Source organism: Echiichthys vipera (genome assembly GCF_963691815.1).
Source record: "Echiichthys vipera genome assembly, contig: SCAFFOLD_150, whole genome shotgun sequence".
Classification (NCBI taxonomy): domain Eukaryota; kingdom Metazoa; phylum Chordata; class Actinopteri; order Perciformes; family Trachinidae; genus Echiichthys; species Echiichthys vipera.
In genome coordinates this window covers 1-18,001 of record NW_028154851.1, presented here as the reverse complement: position 1 = coordinate 18,001, position 18,001 = coordinate 1, and the positions used below count along the sequence as shown (strand labels likewise).

General features: G+C 39.5%; 1 protein-coding gene and 1 long non-coding RNA gene across 2 annotated transcripts; both read right to left on the bottom strand.

Annotated features, from left to right (window-relative positions):
• Nucleotides 1-846: 846 nt before the first annotated feature.
• On the bottom strand, nt 847-1,833 carry LOC310966298. Its single transcript, XR_014593818.1, has 3 exons — nt 1,762-1,833; nt 1,637-1,665; nt 847-917 (listed from the first exon to the last, which is right to left on the bottom strand). It is a non-coding gene; the product is annotated as an uncharacterized lncRNA (long non-coding RNA).
• A 1,907-nt stretch (nt 1,834-3,740) lies between these two features.
• LOC310966297 (uncharacterized protein) lies at nt 3,741-7,566 on the bottom strand. Its single transcript, XM_083940878.1, has 9 exons — nt 7,479-7,566; nt 6,932-7,267; nt 6,567-6,827; nt 6,395-6,439; nt 5,876-5,971; nt 5,750-5,778; nt 5,481-5,537; nt 5,287-5,355; nt 3,741-4,729 (listed from the first exon to the last, which is right to left on the bottom strand). Exons 1-9 carry the CDS (start codon nt 7,537-7,539, stop codon nt 4,595-4,597), a joined length of 1,089 nt encoding a protein of 362 aa, XP_083797004.1. The 5' UTR covers nt 7,540-7,566; the 3' UTR covers nt 3,741-4,594.
• Nucleotides 7,567-18,001: the final 10,435 nt, after the last annotated feature.

Below are 18,001 nucleotides of genomic sequence, written 5' to 3'. Positions count from 1 at the left end.
CCACACAAATCAATACAATCAGTGCCATTAGAGCAGTGGGAACAGAGAAAGAAAGATCACCTTTGTTCATCCTGCAAGGGGAAATTACATTTTTTTTCACTCTGTTATTATATTATTCACGTTACACACACACACAGAACCTGTACATGCAGATGTGAGGGGGCTGCCAATGGATTTGCGCAGTTGGGGATTCGGTGCCTTCCTAACCAGCACCTCGGCAGTGCCCAGGAGATGTCTACACTCCATTCACGGTCCACACAGGGACTCGAACCGGCGACCCTACGGTTCCCAACCGAGTCACCAATGGACAAAGCTACTGCCACCCCAAAGAGTGTATTCTTGTTACATTTAACTCAAACTCTGAGAGTAAAAGCTGACTTTGTTTTCAAAGAATTAACAAGCAATGTAGAAATAAATGTGATGATCTGGAGCGTAACTATACTGTCTTATTTGTCTGCTCTGTTGTTCACAGTGGCGTAGAGGTGGCTGGGATCAGCAGAGGCTCCAGCAGAAGGAGAGGGGGCTTTCACAGTGCTGTAGGTCACTGCGTCCTCACCCCCCCGGACCTACGAGAGGGACACACAAAATACAAAACAGGACATCACCAGCGAGGCAACACGATGCAAAGCAGCATTCAACACCACATTAATAAACATTTACCATTTACCCATAACATTTTTTTTTAAAAAGAAGAAACACAAAATAACCTTTAATGCACAGCAACATACCTTACTGCAAAGCACACAGCAAACTTACTGTAGCACTCAGTTTGACACACTTAATCAGATAATTACATGGAATTTGAGAGTAAAACCGACTCTTTTCCTCACCAACACTAACACACTTACCTGGGCGTTTCTGTTGGTCTTCTTGGTGTAGCTGATGGAGGCATATGAAACACCATCACCAGGATCAGCCTATTAAAGAAAACCGGCTGCTCAGTAACATGTGGATTCATAGTGTCTGGCTGTTCTATTCCTATCTACGCTTTATCATTTCATCCATCTGCCCGGGACGTTATCTCATGTCTCTTTCAGCGTTATGAAATTATGCAGGTATAACACATTGTGTTGCTCTGATTGGTTGCAGATCCATGTCTTTGGTTTCCCTCGCAATTAATAATTTGACCTTTGCTGCAGTATAATCAGTACTGTTTACAGTTCTGAAAAGCAACCAATTACAAATACCCGGTAGCTCTGTAAATTCAGAATTCAAATATCCGATTATTCCATTTTAGACTTAGACTTAGAGGACTTCTTTTACTCTTTGACTCCCGCAAGGAAATTGAATTTCCAGCAGCTTACAAAAACACGAGGGAGGTATAAAAAAAAAAAATGCAGTATAGGATAACCAATAAACTCTTAAATAAATAGATGCAGAAAACATACAGTATATACAGTAAACAATAAACTCTTAGTCAAATATATATGAGGTAGATGTAAGATACAGGTCAAATAAAATTCAGATAAGTTAAATGTAGAGGAAATTTACAAGATAAAATATGTACGACTGTTTATGACAGAAATGAGCAGCAAGGTTAAATTATTGCACTTAAGTGGTGGATACAGTTATTTCACAAAGAAAAGAAGATAAGTGTCCAGGTATGTAAGAGTAGATAATTCATTTAAAAATTCACCATGTTTTCATCCTTCTGTGTTTTGTTGCCTGAAAAGAAAAAACAACAAGTATTTTAGCTCTCAGTGCAAAAATCCAGGCTTATCAAATGAGGTTGATAAAAGTCTCCTCTGTGAATATTCCCACCTTTATTTCTCCTCCATCTGATGAGTGCCACAACAGTTAAGAATGCTGTTAAACCCACAGCTACGATAATGTACAGCCACCACCCATCTAGAAATAGAAGATAGATCTGTCTGAAGCTTTCTTTTCTGTTCAACATCCTGTGTCCAAAAGACAGGTTCATATGCTTTTCACAAACATGCATTTACCTTCTCAAACAACAGACAGACAGACAAAGAGATGGCTGAGGGCCGGGGCGATGTTTTTATTTCAAATCTCGGGGGTGCAGTTAGTTTTCATTTATAGCATTTATACATACATAAACAACATACATACATATTTTACAAAAAAGAAAAGATTCTCACCTGATTTCCCACCTGAGGACTGAGGCTTGAAGGTGAAGACGTGGCCATCTGTTACATTACACTTCAATAACTGGTAATTCTTTGATGTGTAAATAAAATGAGAAGTCCTAAAGGTCAGATTGGCCGAGCAGTAGGACTGTGATGTCTTCAAGTCTCTGTTGTCTTTGTCCACCTCTTTATACAGCCACTTCACTTTGTGCGCACATCGTACATACGTCAACACAGAGCATTTCAACGTCACCGTATCAGTGTCCTCATGTTCAGTCACTAAGATGGAGATATTGTAAAAAAAAACAAAGAGTCAAGTTGACTTCATCATAAAATCATGTTTCAGTTTGTTGTTCTAATGAGACAGTTTGGAAACATTATGATGTAAATACTCACTGGTGACTACAGACAGATCAAGACTTGACTTTTCTTGACTTTGCGTTTGTCGAGATCTGTCGTCCTGTATGCAGAAGTAACGCCCAGCATCCTCGCCTGTGACGTTCTTCACAACCAGAGAACAGTTCACTGTGATACTCAGTCTGTCTCGTTTAACTCTGGCCCTTTCAACTATCTGCCCACCTACGGCCACATCTACTGCCGCCGTCCCAGGAAAACGACTGAAGGCCCAGGCAGCGCTGTCACACGCCTGCTGATCATTTCCCACAAGCTCACAAGGCAAAGTGACTTCGTCTCCAACTCGGACCATGAAAAGGAGGGGAAGGTGTTGAGAAACTGCTTTTAAAGGAATGAGAGAGAAGCGTTGGAAAATTAATTAAAATGACATTATTATGACATGATCATAGTTTAATTTCAAGAGACCACTGAACCGACATATTAAAAACAAACAGCATGAAGCAATCACATATTATTAATAAAGTGTTATGATATATGTATCCTTACCTGTAGACTGAAGCACCAGTGTCAGATGTAAAATCATTTGAATCCATCTGAATTCAACCATCGTTCTCTCGTCTTTTCCTCTCCTTTTTCTCTCTGAGCTGCTGCTTCTTAACCAGAGGCTACACAGCATGATGCAGCCACACTTCCTGTGAGTAATATGCATCGCTTCCTTATAGTGATATTTTTAATCTTTTGAGAACTTGAGCTTGGACTTTCGTCTTGTCAGCCAGACCACACTTTGACATGAGCCGAGACATATTTTCAGCCTGCTGTAGCTGGAATTAACAGCAGGTGACATTTTGATTTACATTTTAAAAAACGGTAAAAACGAAGTTGTATATTTGATAAATATTATTTCATTGTTTTGTGTAATTAAAAGGGGGTAAAGCCAGATCAGTGAAAACAATTCCCTACTCCTTTTTTAGACATCCATCCATCATCTTCAACCCCTTGTACCCCTGGTACACCCTGGACAGGACGCCAGTCCATCACAGGACACATTCACCCCGGAGAGAACTCACGCAGACATGGGGAAAATATGCAAACTCTTTTTGGACATGCAATATTTATTTTGTGGTTTATTTATTTACGTTGTTCAGGAAAATGTGTATATTGAGCTTGCTATATGTACTGTAATATTTTATTTGTATTGTTACTAAACTAAACTAACTTATCATTCTCACATCATCAATTTCTTTTGGATTTGCAGAATCTTATTTCGTGAAGAGGGACAAGTGATGGCCCGAACAGGCAAACATCCATCACTCCATAAAGCTCAATGAAGTGTCTGACAGTAAGTTCACACAGGAAAATAATATATATTTTTTTATTTATTTAAGAAAGCAGCCACATGAATATCTGGTTCTTTCTTCTACTTTTTATATCGGGCTACTAGTTAACCTTCTGCGCCAATGGATGGATTATGAGACAATGGACCCCTGGACACAGACATGTAAGAGGCCCCCACCCTGTCTACATAGGAACAAGAGTCTACTTAAAGTCATTTTTGGGTTCCTTTGTGGTTGTTTTATATCTCTTTGGAATCGTTTTGCATCTTCTGGTGGCGGTGTTGCATGTATTTTTTTAGTCATTTTGCATGTCTTTGTCATCATTTTGTGTCTCATGATAGTCATTTTGAATCCAATTTTAGTCATTTTGCATGTCTTCATGGCTGTTTTGCATCTACAATCATTTTGTATCACACAGGTAATTTTGCACCTCCTTAGTCGTTTTGTGGTCATTTGTGTCTAATTGGTAATCATTTTGTGTATGTTTGTGGTCATTTCGTATCTCTTTGTGATACTCTGAGCCCTTAGGCCCCTGGGCCTGTGCCTGTTCAGAAATCCATCCATGATTACAGAGGGGCTTTCTACAACAATACAACCTGAAAATGATCCAAAACATTTGCAACATAAGAAAATAACAATGTCATTAAGCTGGTAAGAGCATTAGGGTTATATACAAAAATATAAATAAATATTAAATTATATCCATGATTTGGACTACAGAGACATTTTTTTAGGGATCTATATATCAGTAAGATAGTAAGAACTCAAGTGAAAGTGAAATAAACGTAATGACATGAGCTGCAACTATGTGGCCTCTTAGTTGTTTGGTTTGTTGACGGTAGTGTAGAGGTCGCTGACATCAGCAGAAGCTCCAGCAGCAGGAGAAGAGGAGGCTTTCACGGTGCTGTAGGTCACTTCATCACCTTGGTCATCATCGTCTTTAACCTGAACCTGACACGAGAAGGAAGCAGCACAACACAAGAATGACACAACATGGCACAATGTTTTAATCAACAGCATCCTGACATTTAACAAAACAAACATAATACACTGAATTATGCAATTAAATACAACAAAACATACATAAACACAGCATTATGAATGAATGAATCTTAGAGACTTTGGTGATTCCCTGATTTTTCCGGTTGTGCCACCATGAGGTTGGCATTTGTGGTTTTAACTCAACAACAATCAATTATTAAAGTTGATAAAGAAAATGTTCCATACTTTAAAAAAAAGATTACTTTGTGTTCAATCCTAATTAGCAAACGCTAGCGTGCTTAGATGCGGATCTAAGATAGCTAGTGATCCTGGAAAATATTAAGACCTGCTTAGCTTTAGCATGTTATTATTCTCATTATGAGAGCATTAGCATCCTGAATATGATTATTATGCTGCATTAAGCATTTAGCTCATAGCACCCCTGCAGCTTCACAGAGCCGCTAACATGGCTGCAGACTCTTTGTTTACCACTGACACCAGTGTAACCACCAGACCAGACAGCTTACCTGGACTTTACTGTTGGTCTTCTTGGTGTAGCTGATGGAGGCATAAGAAACACCATCTTCAGGATCAGCCTACACAGAGAAGACAACACACAGTAATGGCTGCTCAGTAACATGTGGAGTTTGATTGCATCATTTGACTTCTTCTTTTCTGGGAGAGGGTGTAACTTTGCAGTGGGTGTGGTGTGTGATCGTACCGTGACCTGGCTGGTTTCTGGAGAATGCTGAGTCACTGCAGGGTTTAAGCTCAGTCCCTGGACAAAAACAGTCTTGTAACAGTTTTCAGTTCACATCAATGGATACTTATTATAGAATATAGGCCTACTGTATGTCATGCCGTAAATCTACCCTTTCCCCCCCTTATGCAGAAGCTGTAACCAGGTTTATTGTAGAACCACAATTACTTCAGTAAATGTGAAGAAATATCATAAACAAATATATTTTTAAATATTTTTATTTTACTCACAACGTTTTCTCCAATCTGTGTTTTGTTCCCTGAAGAGAACAAATGAGTCAAGTTTAGTTTCCATAGTGAAAAGCACAGTTTATCAAAACGTCTCTTTCTTAGAGTTTATTCTGTGAATGTTCTCACCTTTACCTTTCCTCCGTCTGATGACTACCACAACAAGTATTGCTGCTAAGAGAGCTGTTAAACCCACTGCTATAGTTAAGTACAACCACATCCAACCTGGAAGGAGAATACGAAACATGAAAGACATTTTGGCTGCAATTTCTGTTTATTAAAGATCAGGTAGCAAACATAAATACGATTACCAGACCCTTGTTACCAAAAGAACAGTTTTAACAGCTTATTAAAACTCATATTGTCAGGTGGCGACCTCTTACTTAAAGTAACATACATAACTTATGTTGCTTTATTTTAACCTATGGGTTTTGGGTGGCAAATAACCTATTCTGGCGTTTATGAGGACGTGTTGGAAATGACATGCTTTTTGCAAAAGATTTTAAATATACTTTGGAAGTACATCAGTTTTTGTCAGTTTTTTTTCTTTACGCAATTTGAACATCTTAATGATCAAAATACATGCGATAGTATGTTGAAGTTTTGAAGAGAGAGAGAACGAGAGAAAGAAATGTAAATTTTCACTACCTCCATTTGCAGATGATGTATTGTTTTTGCCCACTGTTGTTCTTTCTTTTGATTTTGTTGAAACGGTTATGAAAAATCAAAAACACAACAAACAGTGATAAAATACATCAGGTTTACCATCTGAAGAGGCTGAATGAGAAATCTTAAAAACATTAAATAAAACCAAATGTACCTGTTTTCTCACATGAGGACTGGGGGCCAACATTACACAGCAGCATTTTTCCACTCTTATTATCTGTCACATTGCACTTCAGCAACTCGTAATACTTTGACTTCAGAAGAGTCGGAAATACAGCCCTGGATGAACAGGTATGCTGTTGTATATCCACTTCACTCTTGTTTTTACCCAAATACAACCAGTTTACTGTGTGATCACACTCATATGTCAACACAGAGCAGAAAAAGACCACTTCACTGTTCTCATGTTCAGTCACTGGTGCAGATGGAGAAAGACAACAAGGGTAAAATAAATCATTAATCATCTCAATCATACTGAAATGTTTCATATTGTTCTATTAGATATTAATAAATACCCACTGTCGACAATAGACAGGTGAACCAAAGCGTCTTTTCCTTGTTGTTTTCCTTCTTTGTTGAACTGTCTGCAGGTGTAACGACCAAAATCACCATCTGTGACATTTTTTATAACCAAAGAACATTTGTCTGTCACGCTCAGTCTGTCAGATACCGCTTTGGAAATCCTATTTTTACTCATCTGCCCAAGATTAACCAGCTCTACTGCTGTTCCCCCATGACTGACAAGCCAAGAAGTTTGATCACATTTGTTCTGATCGTTTATCACATCTTCACAAGGCAAAGTGACGTCATCTCCAGTTCTGGAAGTGAAGGAGGGGGGTTTTTGTCCAGTTACTGCTGTTTAAGACAAAACAGAAAATGAACTGTGATAACAATATGGCTTTATGTTAAACGTTATATGTGAGGATGATATTGACTACAACAAACAGCAAATGTCCCTTCTACAAGAACCCACTCACCCCTCCATGTTCAAAACAAACAGAAAACTTTGCTTTAAATCAATGTTAGTGATGTTTCTTCCAGTCATGTATGTCTGTTGTATCCTTACCCTTGAACTGAAGCAGCAGTATCACAAATAAAGTCCTGTTAATCCATCTGAATTCAGTCATCGTGCTGCTCCGTCTCCGTCTCTTGTTCTCACGTCCTCAATTATGAAAGTTTCTGATCTAACGCTGCAAGAGAGATGCTGCATTTACTTCCTCATTTGAGCATAGTGTCACTTCCTTATAGTGACTTACAGTATATCTTCTTTTTTTCTCATTCTGTCACTTGTTGGATAGAGGGATCATCGTTACATTTCTCTGAATTTCTTGCCAATAAGCCAGATGTGGCTTTCTCACTTCCAGGGGATAGTATTTGTATTTTAAAAACTAATTATCAATACAATTGCAATTTGAGCTAAGTGAAAACTGCACCATATTACTTGGCTGTATTGTATAGAATTTGTATAAATAAGACGGTTTAACCATAAAGACAACAGACAAAGATTAAAGATCTAACAGGATTTCCACATATTTGCACACAGTTTTCAGTCATTCATTAAGATGTTTTGAATTACATTTGTGCTAGTGAGGCTTACAATTTTCGTAATGAAAAGACGAGGAGGAGATCTGAGGTGGTGGCGGAGCTGCAAATGCAGTTGCAAAGGCCCTTAAATACAGGTGAGTAAAATCATTTATGGTAATGTTTGACACCACATATTAATGCAAAAGTGAGTCAAACTGCTTGCTCACCAGAACTTGACGCATGAGGCCCCTGGTGCGATAAGGTCATACTGGGGAAAAATGATGATATTTTAGTGGTTTGGGAACTGTTTGTTCCTCTTTGCAGCTTCGTGTTATTTTGAGAGAACTGAAGGGGATTTGTTCATGTGAAAATGTTGGTAACAACAACAGCAGAGCTCTGGAGGCTGATAATGATCAGATAAGGTCTTTTTTTTAAAGATTTTTTTGGCAGTTTTCAAGCCTTTTATTAGATAGGACAGACAGGAAATGTTGTGAGAGAGAGAGGGAGACATGCAGCAAAGGGCCGCAGGTCGGAGTCGATTCGGAGTCCGCTGGCTTGAGGACCTTCAGCATCTTTTCATGGGGCGCTGCTCTAACCACTCAGTCACCGGCCGCCCCCAGATAAGGTTTTTTTTAACACTTTGTTCACACCCTTTGGACACATGCGATAACAATCGTTTCCATTCTCGTCACATCTAAAAACTGTTGGTAGACTATTTTTTTTTACTCTTCTGCTGATGTGGCTGTTTGACTGTTTATCACAGTGCATGACCATAACAATGTTTCTGACTTGTCTGAGAAAAGGGTTTAATGTGAGCACCGGGTGTTGACCTTACTTTAAACCTATTATTTCACTTTTATTTTAGTTTATAAGGATGGAATTTGAACCATCTGAGGGTTAAGTATACTAAGGTATTTTTGCAAACTTGAGCTTGTGTGAGTTTGAAAAGAAGAGGCCCAATAACCAACCCCTGGGGGACCCCACTTCGTTTTTTCAATGCTTTTTTAAACAAATACAAAGTGTTTTCTATGTTGAAAATTAGATTTGAACCAAACTGGGATGTTGTTGTAATATAATACTGTTGCCAATAAAGTTTTTTTTAAATAACACCAAAAAAACCTATGTAGTTAATGAGGACATAAGGCCCAGGCCTCTGATAAAGCTGAAGCCTTGCTAACATTCTTAGATGATGCACACTAATGTGAACTTTATCTGTAATAAAAAGGCATCAAGTTATTTCAGCCTGTCAGGCTTTGATAGAAGAGATATGTGATCGATAATCTCCTGCTCCTCTGACGCTGATATACTGATTCTCCTGATCTCAAATGAATTATCTCGTTATCACGAGAAAACGGAGAAAACTTATCTCGTTACCACCATAAAAGGGAGGTATTATCTTGAATGTTCTCAAGGGCTCCAGACTCACTTTTTTCACTAGGAGCACTGTGGCCCCCAACTGAAAACTTTGGGAGCGCAATTTTATTGTGCTCTTTTGAAGATGCAACATAGAAGCACTATCCATCACTGTCATGACAGTACAATATTCAAAAATATACCACGCATTCAGAATAAGGGGTGTGACGAGGCACAATAATTTCCAAAATGGCTTTGTTACTGCATGTGCATAAAAAATCACGGCTGCTACTTTAGTCAGTTGCCTAAATTTCACATTTTTGAATGGAAACATAAAGGTCGTCTTTAAGCTATTTAAGCTATCAGATGTCAATATGTGTACCAAGACTCTGGACATTCTGAGGAATGTCATCTGTCAGCAACTCCTGCACTTCTGGGGGCTCCCTAGTGCCACACGGTTTAAAACTTTAGTCCCTTTCCTTTTTCTTTTCTTCGGAAGCTAAAAGTAAAAAATAAGGTCATACATTTGCCTTTACTCAGGCACACACATCCTTTTCAGTTGTGTGCAGAAGTGTTCATTTTAGTAAATGATAAGTCAATAAATTAGTAATTGCATTAGAGGGAAATCTATCATGGCTTTTCCTGCCTCCAACCATTCATTCAAAGCTTGGGATGGCCCAGATTACATTTTTAGACAAGTGAGCAAGAGAGAGAGAGAGAGAGAGAGAGAGAGAGAGAGAGAGAGAGAGAGAGAGAGAGAGAGAGAGAGAGAGAAAGAAAGAAAATGAACAAACAAACAGAAGAACAAACAAACAAAGGCTACAGTCAATGGGCCTGTTTCACAAAGCAGGTTCAAAAAACTCTGAGTCTAACCCTGAACTCTGAGTTGATCTACTCTGAGATAGGAAACTCTGAGTTTTCGGTTCCAGAACAGCAGATTTGCGTTAGGTTGATCAACTCAGAGTAGTTTGACCTGGAGTTAAGCGCGTGCACCACAAGTAAAAAAATACAGCATCAATGGAGCCCTGATTCGACGAGTCACCATAGCAACGGGGAAGCGAAGGGCTACGCTACAACTGCAACTGTAAATATTGGACAAAAATAGGACATTGCTGCTCGGGTCAGTGCATAAGTTTAAATGTAGTCCTGTTGTAATCACAGTAATATCACAGGGGAACTGCTTGAGTGGGAGTCTATTAATTTATTTCATTTAAGTGCAACCCCGCGGGGGAGAAGCGCACTTGGCAGCAGCTTAAGATGAAACATAAAAACATACAGGTATTCAAACAGGTAAAACATCGGCAAAATCTCATGGTGACGCCTCATTTTGAGCATGCTTTACACGGTAAAGTAAATATTACCGTAAGTGGCTGTTTTTTATACAACATATAAATGTTGTATAAAAAACTCCCATTTGCAAAAAAATGCAGCGCAACACAGAATATCTGCTGTGATATGAAAGCATTACTGGTTGTTAATGTTGGAAATGTAAGGAGGGGTGAGATGGACTGTGACATGAAACGGTGTTGTGCGTATTCAGCCCCCTCGCATTATAGGTGATATTCTGGATCAGAAGGCTGTTGTTTCCACCTATAGGAGTAGTTTAAATACCGGTAACCCAACTAAAAGCACACACTTTTGAACCTATGAATTGCAAGAAAAGCTGGGATTATATTTAGGAAACGCTGAGTCAAATACATTCAACTTGCTCAAAAGATCCATTTCATTCATTTTGTAATTATGGCAGCAGTATATTAAGGACGTCTATGCGCGGTCTGATAATCATCTCCCGACCAATATTTAATTAACTTTGCGAAATGCGTCACCTTCATCCACGGGATCGTTATCAAAAGGACACGCCATGGTAGTGAAATATTCACCACCTAATATAACTTCTAATGTAGGCCTACTAAATGACTTTTATACGTTGTATAAAAAAAACTCCCCTTTGCAAAAAAACGCAGCACAACACACAATATCTGCTGTGATATGAAACGGTACCGCTCAAACAGAGAATTGCCTGGAAATGCAAGCACATCTATAATCAATAGTTTGATAATCATCTCCCGAAGAATATTTAATTCTCTGTGCAGTATTTCTGCACCTTCATCCACGGGATCGTTATCAAAAGGACACGCCATGGTAGTGAAATAGCTAATATAACTTCTAATGACTGACGTTTGCAGTGATTTTCTGAAAAAAACAGACGGAACTATACTACACCAAAACTCGCCCGCTGACTGAATGAATGAGGAAATCAAACACTGTGTGTGGCTGAAAGAGGGCGGAGACAGAGAGAAACTCAAGGTTTTCTGAGAAAAACCTGGTCGGTACCAGGTTAGTTTCAGAGAGCATGTTACCATGGTAACTGACCGAGAGGTTAAGTTACCTCCCTTTGTGAAACGGAAAACTCAGAGTTTCCCTCATTTCAGGGTTAACAGACTCAGAGTTTTCACTAAACCTGTTTTGTGAAACAGGCCCAATGTCAACAGAAAGACAAAGAGACAAAATGACAAAGCAAAAGCTCAGAAATTTAAATGAGTGTAACAGGGAGAAGGATTAAGAAAATGGCTCTTAACAGAACCGTTGGATTTGTGATATATGAAGAGAAGAGGTTGTTTGATGTACAAAGACCTGGAAAATAAAAAAGAATGGAGCAGGATTAGTGGCTCTTCCATAAATGTTACTTATTGCCACTAAAAAAAACATTTAGCAAAATGCAGAGTAAATGATCAAAGGAATAAAAATAGGAATAAACTGTACCTACAAAAGTTCTGAGTACACTAACACTAATTAAAACTATCAGGGCTCTGTATTTGCTGATTAGGAGAAATGATTAAGTATCAACATGCTTACAGTTCTTAACAAGTTCTTACAGTGCATTTTCACCTGTTTGCAACAGCAATAAATAGATTAAAATATGTCCTTATACTGACGGAAAATACACAAAAACTCATAAGGAAGCATTTTTTGTCTGTTTTCTACTGTTTCAACAGAGTTTCTGATGCGATGCTTTTTGTTCTTTTTGGTTTCGACTTGCAATTTCCTCACGGTGACTTGAAACTTTTCTCCCACTCTTGTAGAAATATCAGCTTTTCGACTCTCTCTTGTACGGAACAAGTCAGATGTAGTTCAGTGTGGAGATAAAAGACACGAGCCGCTGTGTTTCATGTGTTTTCAGTTTCAGCCCCTCACATACTGTAATGTGGAGGAAATCTGTTGCTCTGTTTTATGACCAAAACTCTTCTTTCCTCAAAGTTTAATGTGATCATACTTGGGGAAAAAATTAAGACATTTGAGTGGTTTGAGCATTGTGGGGGGCGGCACGGACGTGTGGTGGTTAGCACTGTCGCCTCACAGAAGGAGGGTTCCTGTTACGAACTCCAGCTGGGGCCCTTCTGTGTGGAGTTTGCAAGTTCTCCCTGTGTCTGTGTGGGTTTTCTCCGGGTTCTCCGGTTTCCTCCCACAGTCCAAAGACGTGCACGTGTTAGGTTAATTGGTGACTCTAAATTGCCCGTAGGTGTGAATGGTTGTCTGTCTCTATTCGTCTCTAAGTGCCCTGTGATAGACTGGCGTCCTGTCCAGGCTGGACCCCGCCTCACGCCCGATGTCAGCTGGGATCGGCTCTAGTCTCCCGTGACTCCGATAGGGACAAGCGGTTGAAGATGGATGGATGGATGGATAATTGTTGGTTCCTAATTGCAGCTTAGTGTTATTTCTTAAGGGGAAGGCTTTTGGTGAAATTGTGAGTAACAACAGCAGCAGAGGCTTAACCTTCTGATGATGAGCAGCAGTTTCTATCACAATAATCCAATCTAAATACAAGGGTTATTTTGATCACTTTGACACCTTAGTGTTTAGTAATAATTAGCAAATATGAGCATGTTAGCACGCTCCACAGAGCTGCTAGCTGTACACTCTAGCTTTTAATTATTTAATGAGCAATATTAGGGAGTCGGAGGAAGATTTCACAGCAACCTGACAAAAATCCTGTGAAACTTGAGTGACAATGGATGAAGAACTTGTAAATAAGCGTAATGAGTAGAGAAGTAGAGGATACTTTTTTTATTTTATAAAGGCAAAATAGATTGAAAATAGACCAAAAATGGCCAAAAACATACACATACAGACAACAACCTGCCCAAAATGATGACAAACAAACATAAAATGATTAAAATTGGATGCAAAATTACAATAAGATGCAAAAAAAACACAAAAAGACCAAAACCTTCCAGTTTAATTCCTATATATATTCAGAAAGTTTTTACAGATCAGCTTTGTTCATTTACAGTCTTATTATTTACAGCATTTGATTCAGAAAAACATTGAGAAAATGTATTTTCTTAAGGGAGTTGCCAGTTGGTATCTATTATGATTTATGGAGTGATAAAAAGAGGAAACCTTTGACTCTAATATGTCAACAAATAAAACAAGGATTTTGAACCTTGTTTTGTCCAACGTTCAAATTTCTGTTCTGGAAATGTCTGAAAATTAGCTCATATTTCATAAGATCATGCCTCATTTGCATATTTAAACAGAACATTTCAGAAAACTTGTAATACAATAAATATTTGTCTTAATGTAAGTAATCAACTGGAGACGTTTCATGGTGATATCAGTTAGTTTTTTTGTTCTTCTTATTTACTTGTATTGTCTGCCGTTATCATTAAAACAGATATAAATACAATTGCATGAACAGTGGCACATTTATCAGTAAGCACAAGATCGTCAGGTAAAATGACCCCCCCCCCCCCCCCCCCCCTTCTGGACAAAAACCTTTTCACAACAACACGTCGTGGAAACGATCATAAAAACATTCATAACCACTTCTAATAGTACTAAGTGATTATCTTCAAACAAAATGTTCAGTTGGTGAAGTTTTACAGATCTGTTCATTGGGGATCAGAGAGGTGAAGATTCCAACATTCACTCCAAAACACCAGGAAACATCCGAAGCTTGCCAAAATGTGTCTCACTTACTGTGATGTCTTATTGTTTGGTTTGTTGACAGTATCGTAGAGGTCGCTGGGATCAACAGAAGCTCCGACAGAAGAGGAGGAAGCTTTCACAGTGCTGTAGGTCACTGCATCGCCTTCATCCTCATCAGTGACAACCCACACCTGAGAAGCAAGAAGGAAACAATTCAATTAAATTCAATTTTATTTATAGTGCCAATTCATAACAAAAGTTATCTCAGGACACTTTACAGAGTAGGTATAGACCACACTCTATGACTTATTTATGATTTACAGAGACCCAACAATTCCCCCATAGAGTACGGTGGCAACGAAAACCTTCACTATAACAGACAGGAACGTGGGACAGACCCAGAGAGCACGAAGCGTCCAGTCAATGACAAAAGCAACATGGATAAAACTCACACATAGTCCTGAAAGTCCTCATTTTGACTGAAATGTCCTCTCAGCTTTTATCTGATGTTTAGATCACCGATCATCTTGAGTTAGAAGTTGACATATTTGAAAAGTGACGGGCAGAAAAAGATCAGAGCAACATTAGCAGGAGTTGTGCTTGTGTCCACCTGATGAATGCCGGTCCGACTGTCTCTCTCTTTAAGCTGTTTTTGGTCTGTATCGTCTCCTGAGGGAAACACCTGTCTCTTCAGCTGCTAAATGCTCCACTGTGTTCACCAGCTCATCTCTAACTGCTGTCTGTCTGACGTTTGCTGCTGAGCAGGTGGTGTGCACTGGCTTTTTTAGAGCTTCTCCGAAAATAATGTTCAGACAGCGGTGAGAGTGAATCGAAGTAGAACAGACAGAAAAGCAATGAGCGGAAACTCAAACTAAAGCCGAGGGGGGTAGATTCAAGTGATTATTTTCTGCAGGCTCATCACTATGAAAGAGTCTTTTTACTGTCACATTGTCATTTCATATAAAGTTTTTATAAAACTTTGATTATAATTGCTTTTTTACCCAAAAATGAATGCCGTCACATCTGAGGGTTTGCCTGGTTAGTTTCAGCCATGGTGAGTGTTAGCAGGATAATTTTGTATGGAGCGCAGAGCAGATTTTTTTTATTTTATAGATTTTGATTTTTGTATGCCTTTATTTGACAGTACAGCTAAAAGTTGAGAGAGACAGAGGAGGACATCCAGCAAAAGGGCTGCAGGTCAGAGTTTAACCCAGGTCGCTTCAGCGAGGACTTGTACATGGGGTGCCCACTCTACGCTCGTGAGACCATCCTGATCTCACAAGATCCATTGTATTTTTCACTAACAAGACCACACCATTGTACGATATTGGAGAAGTTTAATTTGAATAGCCGGGGAATGCAAGAAGGTCGGGTGAGGGTGCGTTTAGGTGGGATGAAGCGAGGGGTCGAGGGAATGATGAGAGGGTCGATGGTCGGGGATGAAGGACACGGGTTGCTCGTTGGGGATGAAGGACTTGGGTCGATCGTCGGGGGGGGGGGGGGGGGGGTTGAAAACTGAGACGAACGAGAGAGAGAGAGAGAGTGGGTAAGACACAAATATATATATGGTTGCACGGGTAGTTAAGTTAATGAAACACAGGTGTTGCGTTAATGGGACACAGGTTGTTTAATTGTGAGGCGTGAGTGGTGGAATTAGTGAAGAGAGGGGGTATGAACTTGTTCCTGAACCTCAGTTAAATTTACTACAATACTCACAGATCTTTTTGGTGTGACGTGCAGCGGAGAAAATTTGGAAAAGTTAACCAAGCGACCGAACCAATCAGCGTTGGTTTTGAGGCGGGTTTAAGTGTGACGAAACAAGAAAAGACTGCTCATCTCATCCTGCTCCATAGCTGCGGATGAGATGAGCACAGCTATGGAGCAAGCCACTCGCTGACGCTTTTTTCTCTTAGATGCCTCTGTTGATATGGACCGGGCACCTGAAATTGTACCCTTTACCCATACATTTGTGTTACACAAACATAAAATATCCTTTTCCTGAAATGCTGTTTACTTTATGAGCTTTGCCCCAACGCTGTTAGTATGTGATACGCTTCGTTGATCTGATTGGTTGATTTGGCTCATATGGTGATAGACAGATGGTCTAACCAATCAGCAAGCAGTATTTTTGCCTCTACCCAAAAGATCTCCAAACAAGAGTGCCCAGATTGATATGCCTGAGAAAATGAGAATCAATCCATCTGGCGGATCAGGTAAGCCCACTCTACCAGGGAACTCGAAAACGCTGGGTGGGTCGACATATCTCCTCTTCAAATTTCGCTCTGGTACCGCAGCTCAGTCGTCCTGCTCTTTAAATACTGGCATCAGCATCTGCCACTGATTAACCCTACTTGTACTACAAGTAGTTGTAGGGTTGTGTTTACTTACTTGTGTAAGCCCTACCTTTGCTGTGCTGTTCTTCTTGGTGTAGCTGATGGAGGCGTAGGAAAACACCTCTTCAGGATCGGCCTACACGGAGAAGACAAGACACCTCTAGTTTGTTTTCTTTACATCACTCCCACACTCCTAACTTCCTGTGGTGCTTTTATTAAATTCTATTGTGGTGTAATACAGCCACTGCCACCTCTTCCTTCCTTTTCTTCTTTCTTGCAGAACCACTCAAGATTCACTTACATTTAGAAAAAACATAAATAACAGAGGGTGTAACATTGTAAAATTTGTATTGTAGTGTGTGTGTTCTCACCATGTCCTGATTGCTTCTGGACCGGGCTGAGTCTCTGCAGGGTTTAAGCTCTGTCCCTGAACAAACAGTTCACATATCCATGAATAAACACAATTTTACAACAGATGGGTGCAGTAATATCTGTGTCATCACTGCTAGGTTGCTGGGTGTATGATAAACTGCTGTTTGTAAAGAAGTAGTTGTGTTAATTAGAGATACTGTAGCAGTGGACAGAGCTAGGCTAGCTGTTTCCCCTTGCTTTCAGTCTTTATGCGAAGATAAGCAAATTAGAACTAAAAGTTGTGATTATAATTTAATAACATATAATTCTAACACTGTTGGATTATTTAATTTTAAACTCACAGTGTTGTCATCTTTCTGTGTTTTGTTGCCTGTGAAGACAAAAAAAAGAGTGTTTGCTTCCACTGCAAAAAATCCAGCAAACTTCTTGTTGCTAAAAGTTTCATCTCACCTTTATTTCTCTTCCATCTGATGATTACCACAATGATTATAACGAGTGCCCACTACACCCGCAGCCAAAATGATGTAGAACAACCATCCCTGGAAAGTGCATTAAAATATAAAAAAACATCCTGTTCTGTTCAAAATCCTGTAGCTCAAAGAAAAGAAAATGAACCCTCAGAAGTGAATATCACCACCAACAGTGGCTGACATTCATTCTTTTAGCTTTAGAAGAGAGAAAGACCAGAAGATACACAAAACCTTGAGTCCGTACCTTGTATTGTTCCTGAAGTGACACTGACAGCAGGAGCTGTTGGGTTGGTGCTTGATTGTGTGCTGCTTCACTTGCTCTTATTGTTGTTGGTGGATGTTCATCCTCACCTGGACATGGAAATGGAATGGACAACTGTAAGAAAACACCTCAAAATCGGGCCACACAATTGTTAAAGGTGATTTTAAACAGCACATATTCTCACCTGGATTTCTTCCCTGAGGTCAGAGGCTGAATGGAAACAGATGCTTTTTGTTGTTGAAACCATCCGTCACTTTACACTTCAACAACTCTGACTTCTGCCTGAGATAAGAGGCAGGCGATGTCACAGTAACTGAACAGTCATACTGTGATCTTTGAATATCGT